General features: G+C 51.6%; 1 protein-coding gene across 4 annotated transcripts in view; it reads right to left on the bottom strand.

Annotated features, from left to right (window-relative positions):
• Positions 1-13,186, bottom strand: part of ASTN1 (astrotactin 1) — a 188,125-nt gene that overhangs the window by 39,841 nt on the left and 135,098 nt on the right. For all 4 annotated transcript variants that reach the window (XM_043520869.1, XM_037907690.2, XM_043520870.1 and 1 more), the window contains exons 10-14: positions 12,984-13,121; positions 11,957-12,107; positions 6,678-6,844; positions 5,575-5,769; positions 4,527-4,654 (exon numbers count right to left, since the gene is read on the bottom strand). In XM_043520869.1, the coding sequence (XP_043376804.1) occupies positions 4,527-4,654; positions 5,575-5,769; positions 6,678-6,844; positions 11,957-12,107; positions 12,984-13,121 (779 nt within the window). The remainder of the gene's footprint in view (positions 1-4,526; positions 4,655-5,574; positions 5,770-6,677; positions 6,845-11,956; positions 12,108-12,983; positions 13,122-13,186) is intronic.

A 13,186-nucleotide genomic window follows, 5' to 3' on the forward strand; every position in this document is an offset into this window, starting at 1 on the left:
GAATGTGTGAAATGGTCTCAGCCTCCAGTGCGGACTGCTTAGCTGACTGCACCAAAGGGACAGGACGGATTTTCTTTTGAAGGCTTTGATACAGGCTAAAGTGTCCAGCTGCAAAGGAACTCTCATTTTTCTTGCACAACAGAACAAGCAAGGCAATGGCTGGGAGTTCAGATCCCAGGGTTTGGCCCAGAGTTTGGGAAGTGGTTTGGAATCCTAGTAGGACCTAGTAGGACCTAGCACCCCCAACTGAGATCAGAGCCTCATTGACTTAAGTGCTCCGTAAATATATTGTAAGAGACATTGCCTGCCCTGAGGAGCTCACAGGGAAAGGACTATGTTCTCTATTCCAATCCTTGAGGGGGCCATTTAGGGATCTGAGGCAAAAATTGGGGATTGGTCCTGCTTTGAGCAGGGGGTTGGATTAGATGACCTCCTGAGATCCCTTCCAACTCTGATATTCTATTATTCTATTTTACAGATTTGGAGTGGAGGTAGGGGGAGACTGAATTAAGTGAAATGTATCACTCCCAAGGCCCCATTTTAACCATGACACCATTCCTATTTTCTAGTCACCTATAAGCTTTGTAACTGCAAGTCATTATCATTATCAGTGTTTCCTGTGAGGGGCTACTCACTTCCTGGGCTTTGCAAACCCGGCTCAAAGCTAATGCCCTAGGTAGCGTCTGGCTTCCGCTGCCTGATCTGCTGTAAAGGGACAGTTCTGCCCAATTAAATCTTGCTTTGGGTGACAGAATGAGCTGGGACTGCACTGGAGGAAACAACTGGGTGAGGTAAGAGTCTAATTATGCTAAAAGATGATTTGAGGGTCAGCAATTAAAAATACAACTTTAAAGGAACATGTTTGGGTTTGTTTCCTCGCTCCATCCCCAGCTCGGCTTCTGAAGATAAGGCCTTTTGTGGGTTTTTCATGGAAGGCCGGTCCCAAAGGCATGTCCCGGTATGTTCATTACTCCACTAATTAGACTTTTTTAATGAGCCATCCTCCAAATGCAGCACACTGGGCATTGCCGTATGCGCTGCCTTTAATCCCCCTCGCGGGGTGATTGCCACTATATTCCATGCCAGGAGGAATGGACACAGACAATAAGAAAGCCAGTGAGACCCTGTAGGCTGCAAGTACCAGGTGCGGGGGGAAAGAGGAGGGAGGCACTGGCTGCGGGGGCAGTGACCCCTTCTCTCGACTTGTCAAAGTGCTGAACCCCAGAGGCTACTAGGAAAGACAATGGCGTTTGGGGGTGCTCAGCACCTTTGAAAATCAAGCCTCACACCTCTGCTAGATTAATTTCTCCACACAGAGGATAAGTATCACCTGGACATTACCCACCTGTCTCTCCTCTACATTAGCCCCTGACCCCTCCACATCCAAACAGGGCAGGGAAAGCTCACAGCAACCCTTTTACATGAGGGGTAAGTTTATAAAACGTTCAGTTCCTATGTATTATTAATTGAGGTGGCTGCACTCCTCTATTGAGAAGGCAAGCTGTAAAATACGGGAAAGGAAAATGGCCGGGCTTTTTAACTCCCGGCTCGGGTGGCAAAAGCAAAACTCACTCGGCGTTTCTTGACTGTGTTTCATAATGTCCAGTGCTAGGAACGGGGCAGCAGCGGTGGAATCAATTCAGCAGGAAGCACGGCCACGGGACAATCAGCACCCCGGCCATAGACAGCAGGGAATAACAGGATCATGGGGGCTAAGGGAGGGGGTGCCACTTATGCCATAAAAATTATGATTTCCTGGGGGCAGCAGAGTCAACTAGCGTGGCTGACCTTAAAAAAAAAAAAAAAAGGAGCTGGAGAATGTTAGAACCAACAGTAACGTCTGCAATTACGCATGTGCTCCAGTGAGGGTTGCTGACTCTAGCTGTCCAGGGTGAGCAGTTGTCTGAGTGGATCAAGAAGGAATTCTTTTTCTTCGAGAAGATCTCCAGCTTTCAGATGGTGCTGCCAAGCACAGCCCCTGCTGCTGAGATGCAGACTCTTTGGTACAGCCAAGAGACTCCATTTTTGAGCCGTAGGCTCAAGAACGCTCATCCGCCAGTGAAACAATTCCATTCCTGCTGCCTGTTCTATAGTCTCAGTTAACAGGCACCAGTAAACAAATGTGGAAACATGAACAGAGCCTTCATATCAACTCCTGCCCATTTAAATCGAGTTAAAAGATGTTCTGCCTTCCAACTGGCTCTTTCCGATTTGCGTCTGGGCTGGGCTTCTCAAAGGAAACGCAGGCACCCAAACCTCATTCAAATGAGGCAGCTAACTTCCTTAGGTGCCCTGGAAAACTCCAGCCATAGCTCTTACCTCCCAGAGTTACAGTGAGATTCCTATCTCTGGATTTCAATCCACCAGCTCCTTCCAAATTCCTTGGCGTGCTCCTGGTGGGACTCATGCATGTTCCCTCAGAGCGTGGGCAGCATGTTCAGTGGTGCCCCATCCAAAACTGGAGAAGAGCTAATTCCCAGGGTGAGTAGTGACAGGGAACAAATGCACAATTACCTCTGGATTTGAGGTGCTGCTGCCGGGATATGTTTGGTGGGCCTCCAGCTAGCACCTAATGGACGTCTGCACCCACTCAAATATATTAAAACCATATGACCAAGTGACATAACTAGCAGGGTTGACCCATTAGACAGCACCAACTGGGATAACATGGGGTATGGGAGGTCAGAACTGAGGAGGGAGCCCAGAGCTGGAAAAACAAAAACGGTTCAGATGACGTGGCAGGGCTCTGTATGCAGTTCAGGGCTGAAATAGCAGGTAGTGCTGTGGGTCAGGAGTGAGAAAGCGCCCACCAGCTGAGCACTGGCTACGGATTTCTTATAAATGACGTGCTTCCTGAACACCCTTACTCAGCATTTTGCGTTTTCTGGTAGTTTCGAAACAGTGATAGTCCGCTTTAAATCTCCAGCAACGTATGGGTCACATGACAGTACGCAGCACTTCATTTGACCATCAATTCTGGTGACTAACGTCACAAAACCAGAGCTGCCAATTTTACACACAAGACTGGTCATTAGTTAACCACCATGTGCCTGGGACAAGACATTCTGCTCCGAAAAGACGGGCCTCCACCCTTCCAACTAAAGAAGAATTGCCCTTAGCTATCAGGGTTTATTCTTTATAGGCCAAGGCCAGTAGTGGACGATAGAGTCACTCTACATTCCATGGGTCCAACCAGCCTAGGGGACTGATGACAGATGGACCAGTCAATCCATTACACTACACAAAAAGGATACACTATGTCCTACCACCCACTTGGTTAGCAACCTCGCTCCATTTAGTGCTTATGCAATATGAGATAATAGCACCAAGAGGGTAGTGAACAGGCAAACCAAGGAACAAACTATCCCATGTCAAGGGTTCTTCAAAGGCTCTAAACAGCTGGATTGTGCAAGGAGAGTAAAGCCGCATTTTCCAAATGCTAATAAATGAAGCTGGGGAAAAGGAGACATTCCTGGGCCTTGAAATTCCTCTTACTTCAGTGCTCGCTGTTACTGACGACTTGAATGTGTGGCTCTCCTCTGAAAAGTGGTTATGCAAAACTGGCCCCTTCTTACTCAGCACCTCTGTCCCCCCCGTGTGTATTCAGAATGATGCCGGGATCTGCTGACTTCAGTGAAAAATACAAGGTTTTACTGCTTTTTACCTCTGTCAGCTGTGAAGAGCCAGCCCAGCTCTGGAGAACGAATTGGATTATTTTCCAGCTTGTGCCTCATCAACAGAATTGTTAACTAAGTTCCAATTACAAAACTGCTTGTGTAACAGCGTGGGCTTGGTTACACCTGTGTAATCACCTCAGAGCCAGCAGGGCTGAAAAGGGAAGTGCAGTTTGAGGTCAATAGCATAAGTGAGGGCAGCATTTGACCTGTGGGGTCTTTATTATTGTGTACACAGGTCAGACAGAACGAGGCCTGACTCAGTGTTGGAGATCTACGGGACTTACCTTGGGGAAGTGGACTGGAACTCAAAAGACCTGGATTCTAGTCCTGGTTCGGCCACTGAGCTCTTGGGCAGCCTGAGAGAAGTCACTTTACCTCTTTGTGCTGTAGCTTTCCCAGTGTCTATTTGCACTGTAAGCTCTTTGGGGCAATGTGTCTGTTGAGGGCCCTGATCCTGACTGGGACAGTAGGTGGCGCTTCAATATGAACAATGGCTAACAATGAGTGCCTCCTAGCACTCAGCAAGCTATCCTGCCATGCTAGGCAGCTGGACGGTACCTTTGGCTAGTCAGCCACTGACCATGCGGTGATCCCCTAGAAGGTAGGGGAGGGAAAGGGCATGTGCCAAGGGCGCCCACAGGTGAGTAGGAGCAGCCACGGCATCTGAGGTCTCCCAGGCTTGGGCCTTGTCTGACTTTTTGACGGGCCAGGGAGGCCTTTCTTTGCTGAAGCCGGGCAGTGAAAGGTTCCCTCCCTCTGCCCCATTTTCCATGTGTTAAGAACTCTCTCCAGCCTTCCACAAACGGAGCCTGGGAGAAGAGGAGCCAGAGCGTGGCTGGAATCACTCACCAGTCAGAAAGCCTGGGTCAGGTGTGGGCTCAGAGATCTGCTCCTGGCACTGGTTCTCCAGCGGGACAGTGGCCACCACCAGGCCATCTGGAAGCTGCTGCTCCAAGCCCCGGGCAAAGTTGTTCTGCCTGCAAATTCGAGAGAGTTACACTTGTGTTCGTGTCTGTAATTAAAGTGACTGGATCAGCAGCCCTGGAGAACGAGGTCTAGCGATACAGACACAGGTTTTAAGGCCGGGGGGACATTTGTGCTCATCTAGCCTGCTCTCCCACACAGCACAGACCACAGCGTTTCAGTGATCCCCACATCAAACCCTGAACTTCTGGCACAGTTAGAGCTTCTCTTTTACCAAGACACACATCTTGATTAAAGACCTGAAGTGACAGAATCCACCACCTCCTGTAGTTAAAAACCTGCACCTTATCCACCCTGAATTTGTCTAGCTTCAGGTTCCAGCCACTGGCTCACATTATGCTTTTGTCTGCTGCATTAAAGGGCCGTCTGCTATCAGAAAGAGAACAAGCGTTCCATGATCAGTGGAAGCTCAACCTCCCCACCACACACTGCACTGTCAATGCACCTGCGCTTAACGTACTGTTCAGTCTCCTGGGTCTATTTAAATCCTAGCTTCCTGCAAAACACTGGCTGGTGGGTTTGTGACCTTGGCCTCAAAGGTAGCAGCTATTAGGTGCCTAAAGACCTCCGAGGACCTGGGCCTTGGCCATTAAGAACTGGATTGTGGCCAACAACTCACTACAACCCAGAAGAGCCATCAGATAGGATGGACTTTCAACTGCACCCAATCTGGGCTGCATTTAAAGCAGCAACTGTAAACAGCAAAGATGAACAGCAAAGCAAACTCACCAGCCCACAGTTAACTCCTTTTCCTGTATCCCCCATTTCCTTGGGAAAACCCTTTCCTGTACAGAAACAAGAGGCTATGGACCCGGGACCGTGTTACAGACCGTGACTTCCTAGGGGTGTGACAGGTTCCAGACGAGAACAGTGATAGTGCCTGCTTCATGGAAGGAGAGGACACGGTATTCACCTGAAGGTCCCTTTCAGCACCTGTCCAGCTGCCACCTCCCTGGAGTGGTTGTTGTACCCGTAGAATATTTCCCCAAACAGAGTCTGATTCATGGGCAGCTCCCGGCTCTCCCCGCAGTCACCTCCCTTTGGACAGGACTCCGAGATCAGCTGGCACGACCGCCCATCCACTCCAAGTTTGTAATCCTCAATGCACCTGCCACGGGGGGAAACCCGGCACAAGCCATTACACTAGGGGACTGAGCCAATACATCCAGTGGTGGAGGAGGGGACGGACCTCAATGCAAGGAAAGAAGGCCCCTCTCTAAGGCCAACTGGAACAACCCAAGTGAAGCATAGGAGCTACTGAGTTATAACCACTAGTGGCGGACGGCTCCCAAAACAGATATAGTCGCCTGATCATCTTCAAGACATGAATGGAAGACTGTTCACTCCAGTGCCTTGTTCGGTCCGGTTCTAAATGGCTCAGGTGATTGCGCTTCCACTGTTCCCCTTGACAGACCAGTCCATGACCCGATAGCTCAGACTGTCAGGAAATTATTCCCAGTACTCAGCCTGCGCTCCGTTTGTTCCCAAGCACTGGGCAGATCTGCCTCCCGAGCAAACACAGAGCCGTTCCGTTCGCTTACGAAGAGGTTACAGTGCAGACAATCCCAAGGGGAAATACTGTTCTGATTTCATAGCTGATGGTGTACACTCAAACTCGCACCTGGCTGCCCTCCTGACAAAGGAATACACAGCGCCCTGAGGAAGGCCGGGGCGGTTTCTCTCACTAACATACCTGCCCGTCTGGGAAGGAGGAGGCAGGGAGCTCTGGTGCATCTCCACAATGCGGGATCTCTTCCTCGTGTTGTGCAGCTGTCTGTGTAAGAGGTAAGACCTGCCCCACCTGCATGTGCATGGACATACATACATGTGTGCAGGGCAACACTAGAAATGCTGGGTGCCCAAGGGGCTGCATTGCATGGCTATCCCTGACCCAGCTCAAGACACCATGCACTACGTTCCTTTCCTGCCCTGGGTGCTAATATGGACATGTAAGGTTCCCCCATATCGCTGCCCACCTGTCTCCTAGATGAGGATGGAATGGGCTGGGTCACTCACCCGCAGAACATGAGGATATTGTACAGAGCGGGATCTTCCAGCAGAGGCACCATCTGCTGGAGACACAGCTGCTCGCAGCCACCATTGAACCCATCCGAACAGTCCACACCAACGTGGCGGTCATAGCAGCCAGTGCCATCCTTCATAGGGCTGAGACCTGCTGGGCACTGGCATGACAGAATGACAGAGATTAACCAGGTTCTGGATACTGGGACTAAAACAAGCTTTTGCTCAGTTGTTAGCATATAGTCAGGAAACAGCATCTGAAATCCACGCCTGATGTTCTCACCTCCACTGGCTGTATTGCAAGAAGGCAGCATTAAGCTTACAATAACAAACCTGTTTGCAGCTCCCATCTGTGCATCACTTGCTGCCAATTTTCAACAAAAGACTCAGTTGGATGCCACCCATTTGGACCGGAACAGTGGGGAGGGGGTGCAGGCCAGGACTGAGCTGCATTGGCAGAGCTGGGCAGAGGTAGGTCCAGGATTGGAAGAGAAGAAGGGGCCACGGGTCAAGGCTGAGGTGCATTGACAGAGCCACGTAGGGGCCCAAGACTGGAATAGTGGGGGTGGGGAGTTGCAGGCTGGGACGGAGCGGCCTTGACAGAGCTGTGTAAAGCACTGGGATTAGAATAGCGGGGAACCTGCAGGCTAGGACTGAGGTGCACTGGCCAAGCTCTGTAGCAGCCCAGCACCAGGGATGCTGCAGGACAGGACTCGGGGGAAGAATGACGTGGGGCTCAGCTAGAATTGTGGCCTGAGTCATCCCACGAGTTTGCAGTCTGTGCACTGCAGCGCTTGGGCTAATGTAACTTTGAGAAGGAGAAAGGGCTTCATCGCAACGGAGAGCACACTTCAAAAGTTCTCCCCGAGCACGGAAGCCCCTTAAAGACTCCTTGAAGCAAAGAATGAAGTGCTAGAGGCCTCCCCACCAGCACCCCCCACACACACACTTTTCTCCCCTCCCCGTCACCGGGATTCTGCCAGCACAGCATAGCAGCCGCAGGGTGAGGAGCTCACAGCAGGCTACCACTTCTACATGTTTTTCCCTTCCTCTGACCCTGACTGAAGATCACACAACAGGATGCATATTGTTCGCTGACATTCATTCTGCAATTTCCAAAACAAACGGCACCCTGCAGGCTTGCTAGACTTCCCTCCTGGCCCAATCCCTCTACCCCACGCCTGCCTCCCCTCCACACCAGCTGGAGCGCTGGGACTTGACGGCACTTCAGGCGGTTTTATGAAGCCACGGCTCACTGTGCAAACCCAGCTGTTCAGGATGACAGCAAACAGGTAAATGGCACAACCGGGGATCCAGCCCAGCACCCATCCCCCCTGCTCTCTGGCTCTTCAGCTGTTCAGCCAGACGTGCTCTCAAACGGTGTGGGGAACTGGATGCTCCTGATTGATTTGACTCCTTGGTGATCAGCAAGGCCTGACAGAAGCGGGTTAGAGAGGGAAGAGTTTTTACTGGTTTTAATTCACTACGGTCAGGCTCTGAACCAACTTGTTCTGAAGCTAGTCCAATACAATCAAGACGCCTGTTCCTATTTCACACAGCACAATATTCTGAAAGCCCACTTGGTTACAAGCGCCTCTTGCCTCATCGAAACTATTTCCTCTCACCAGACATTCAGCATCACGAGGCTCTCTACAGCTCCCTGAGTGGATCACCAGAAGGTGGGGCAGAGGGGAACAGTCACCTGGGTGGCCACTAGGTGACCTCACCAGATCTCTTCAAAGAGCAAAGCGCGCTTGTCGTCTGCGCAGTCGCTATCCTGGTCACTAGCATGTGTCCTGCCTCTTCAGGGTGAAGAATTAAGGCTGAGAATCAGGAGACTCCTTCACTCAAGGAATGAGGCAAAAGAAAATGTCTCGCAGTGTCCCCTGGTTCTCCCTCACACCCAGAAAGTCACCGCAAATTCAGACCCTGGTTATCCTGGAAGTTGCATCCCCACATCTCCCAGGATGAGCAGCCACCAGAGGTTGCTACCTGACCTGGTTTCTGTGGACAGGATGGGGTCTGCAATTGTAGGACATTAACATCCTGGCTTGTAGGAGAGTCTATTGAAATGCATCGTTCCTCTGAAGCAGCTGACACTGGCCACTCTCAGAGACACGGCACTGGGCTAGATGGGTCCTGGCCCGATCTAGCATGGCAATACGCTGCAGCATAACGTGTGGCACTTGTGAAGCCACGTCACGATGCAGAAATCACAGGGTTATGATGTTACAATGAGAGGACAAGGGCTGGTGGATGGCAACCATGCCGTGCAGCCGGACTTTAAAAAGCTAGATATGTCCAGCTTGGCTTCACAATGACTGAGGCATGGGAGGTCTGGTCCTGGCAAGGTGTAAAGGCAAAGGGTCTGATTCTGCCCCCTCACTTAGATGGAGTTGCAATTTACACCACAATTGGTCCCACTGATTTCATTGGGTCTGTTTGCAGAGTACAGTGTTCCTCACTGGATGTGTGGTAGAAACAAACCCCAAGGAGAGGGAATGCTGTAGAGTGCGGGAAGCCGCTTTGTACAGGTAGCCCTGCCTTTGCACCCCCCACCTCTAGTCAAATACTGTATGATCTCGACCTGCTATGGCCCCGAAGTTCCCCTTTGTGTGTCAATCCTGCCTGGTTCCTTTCAGCCATCTCCAGCCTGTGCTGCTGTCCAGGGTGGTTCAAGGGGCTGTAACTCTAAGCAGTGAGCAAAGGGGTATGTCAGTAGGACAGCAATGAAGATGGAGCAGGCTGGGGAAGAGGTTCCCAAGGGAAGCGGTGGAAGCACCCACTGCTTGAGTTGTTTAACAAGTGGCCGGCGAGCCACAGGCAATGTGCTCCCTGTGAGGTCAATGGGAGCTGTAGGGGCTCAGCATCTCTGAGAATTAAGCCCCAGGGGACCTCCCATCTCTGGGTTGTTCCCATGCCTCTGTTTGCTGTTTTCTTTGTCTCTTGCTCTTTGCTTTGCTAGCTCTGGCAGCCTCTCGCTCACTCTCTGCCCTACAGGGGTTATGCTGCTGCTGTCAGAAGTTTACACCGTCTTGGGGTGAGGAGCGTTCCACATCCAAAGCCCATTAGCACACCCATCTCCAGCAGAGAGGGTCTCCCAGAGCACTGCAGATGCGGCGCGACTGGGGAAGAGCGTGAATGATGAGACATGCTCAGCAGCTTCACAGCTGGCTTCCGAAGCGGACAGATGGCTCGTCGGGAGCACACGTACAGAGGGGTGAGGGAACGGGGGAGATGGGACATTGCTGCTGCAACGCAGACAGAAAAATATTCCCCCAAGGTATGAAAGCACCATATCCAGGCAGTGGGACTCTTGTAAACACAGGGACAATAAGAACACTGGTGTGCCATGGAGAAAGGGAGGAGATGTGCAGGGCACTTGGTAGGAACCCCTAGCCACTTACCCACCCCACTCCCGTCTAGAATTGGCAGCTGGCTACGCACCAAGAGTTACACGGTGAAAACACAGAGCTCCTGAAAGCACCAACCTTGAGCTCCATGTACCACCGGCAGATGGAGCAGTTGGTTTCCAACCACCCATACTGAAGGAAGATCTCACGAAAGCCGCCCACTCAACATGGACCTTTTCCTTGTGCTATGGCGATAGATGTCCCATGCCTGCTGACAGTGGGGGGGAGGGGCAGAGTGAAGGCAGCTGGCTTCAGCAGTGTTACTGAGCATGCTCACATTAAGTGAGCATGCTCAGTACAAGCCAAGTGGCAAATGATGGGCGGGGAGGGGGCAGGTGGGCGGTGTCAGGCTATGGCAGACACTGCAAGGTTTCTCTGCACACTGCCACTCATTGCTCCCATAGGCCCTCATGTGGGGAGAGATTTAAAATGTCTCCATATCCAGTACAGCCCATCTCCTTCCTTGTGGGAGTCAAGGGACACAGTGCTTGACCTGCAGGCTCCCATGAACACTAGGATGCCTAGCTCCACTGGGGATGGCCACCCACCAATCTCAGTCACAAGCCCCCCAGGGCTGTGTCCTTCTGCTCCCATGGGAAACATTCTCACCTCAAGCAGTGGCTCCCCCACACTTCCTCTGCTGGAGCCACACAGTGGGAAGGGGACAGGTCGGTGGCACAGCTCCCCAAGCTCGCATACAGAGAGCGTCTCTCTGTCCCAGGCCTGGCACAGCATCCACTGTCTCTTCCTCCTCCCTGCCCATCTTCTTTCTTTGCTGTCTATTTTTTCTCCCCTTGTCATTTGTCTCCTTGCTCCTTCCCCACATCCAAGTGTGACAGCTCCTCCTCCAGTTCCCCCACTTGCCCGAAAGCCACACGCCACGTCTAATGGGGGCTGTCTGTCGCATGACGCATGGAGGAGTGCCACGAGAGCAGAAATCAGACTGGCTTGGCAGGCTGCTGCCCCAGCCTGCAGTCAGAGACGTGAGCTGCCCCTGCAGCAGAGACCACCAAGGAACAGGGAAGGAAGATGGGAAGCTCTCAAAGGGTCATCCCGATTCACCTGCAACACCAGAAGCCTCCATGCAATGGTAGCAAGGTGCATCTGGGGGTCATGCAATTATCCCTGCATCCCTCTGGTCTTGTGCCCCCTCCCTGGACTAATCTCCCCCCACCCCGGTAATGGGGCCTGCTCACTTGGTTGGGAAACACCGACCTAAATCGTCTGAATCACTGCAACACATGCAGCAATTGGGACCAGCCACTTTTCGCTAAGCCAGGCCTGCAGGTGACATCTCCTGACAGCCATACCCCAAGAACACCAGAACAGCAATATGTGGCAAGGGACAATCTGCAGCAGCAGTTACAATGGTGCCAACCGGCAGCTCCTCTTAGCTGAGACCCAGGTTAAGGAAGAGAATGACCAAGTTCCAGGACTCAGAAACAAGCCAATACACCTGAGTCTATGGGACTCTGAGGCTTCTACAGGGGAATGAGGGGCAGGAACATCTACGTGTAGCAAGGGTTGATGCTCCCTCGGTAACTTTTATCCTCGTTAATTTGGTGGTGTTAGCAGAACTCATGGCTCAGAGGCCCCTTGGGGCTGCCTCACTGTCTTAGGCTAGAGAACTGTGGGTAGGTAGAAGCTGGGAGAAGCTATCCATGAATAAGTTAGATAGTGTTGGGAGAGCTACAGTAAAGCTGTAATGAACCTTCTGAAAAGGAGGACCTTGTTAAGTGACGTGTTTGTTTGATTCCTCCCAAGGCATTATGGAAAGCTCTTCGCTGCCCTCCCACACATTTCTTATCACATACAGCAGACAAGACAAGCTTTGGGCTCTGACCCCCAGGACGCACGCACCACACAACCGGACGAGTCCAATTTGCGGTCCGAGATGCAACGGAAATTCTTGCTGCAGCCCCCGTTGTCCTTGGAGCAGTCCCGAACCGGTCCAAAGGAGTCTAAGAGAACCTCCAGGCTATCAAAGGAGGAGGAAGTCATCAGTTCTTCCCTGCAAGGAGGGGGAGAAAGGGACACAATACAAAATTCAGGTCGTAGAGCATAAATATATTAATGCCATTTTAATCTAAAGTGCTAGTGAGTACAGACATATTCACACATCCACCAATAGATATTTGCACCTACAGTGGTACACGGTCATGCGGCCATATTTTTGTACAAAACTGTACTGATCACAGGTGCGAATTAGACTAACCACACACACACTAACCTCACTATCCATTTGTGCATGGGCAGTGCATGCTGTGCACAGAGTGGTAATAACTGCATGTGCAAATGCTGCCAGATGCCCATCTGATATTGTGAAAATGTGACTCGGAGGATCCCCATCACTCAGTAGTGAGGACTCTAAGTCTGTATGTAGCTGGTTAGCTTTAGTCCTATAAGCTGACACTAGTAAGACCCAACAGGTACTCTCTGAATGACTTAATCTACTGGGAACAGCTGAGATGTCTTTGAAGGCATGGCTCTAAGCAGGCTGAGGACCATGGCATGCAGAAGGCACATGGTGAAGGTTGTACTAAACTTTGCCCAGGAAATGTGCACCCAAAGGGGGTCTCCCAGTGTACACAGTGAGAGCTTTATGCAAAGTCCATTGGAGTCAGAGGAGAAACTCTCATGGGACGTCACTGGGCATTGGGTCAGGCTGTATATCCTGATGTCCCGTCAACATCTGAATGAACATCCACCAGAAAGACGCCAAATGCCACAGCACTGAAGGACTGTAACAATACACAAGCTGCGGTTAGCTCTATGGTTCCTCCAACTTCAGAGCCTGCCTTGTGAGTGCAATCCTCCTCCCCCAGTACTGGTGTGGCCCTTTGGACGTCCCGTGCCTCGAGCTCCCCCGCTCCACGAACACACTCACCTGACCTCCACCGCATCCTCCATCACCGTCATGTCCGTTTTGCACTTGGCTGAGGGGTTGATGGCCAGTTCGGCCGGCGGGATCACAAAGCTCTTACTCAGTGGCAGCCACATCCCTTCCCCCAGGGTGTAGGTGAACCTGCCGTAGAGAGTTAGAACGGTTCACTAGGGGAAGGAAAACAGCACCCACCTGAGTTCAAGCCA

The sequence above is a fragment of the Chelonia mydas genome, chromosome 8, assembly GCF_015237465.2.
Source record: "Chelonia mydas isolate rCheMyd1 chromosome 8, rCheMyd1.pri.v2, whole genome shotgun sequence".
NCBI classification, from domain to species: domain Eukaryota; kingdom Metazoa; phylum Chordata; order Testudines; family Cheloniidae; genus Chelonia; species Chelonia mydas.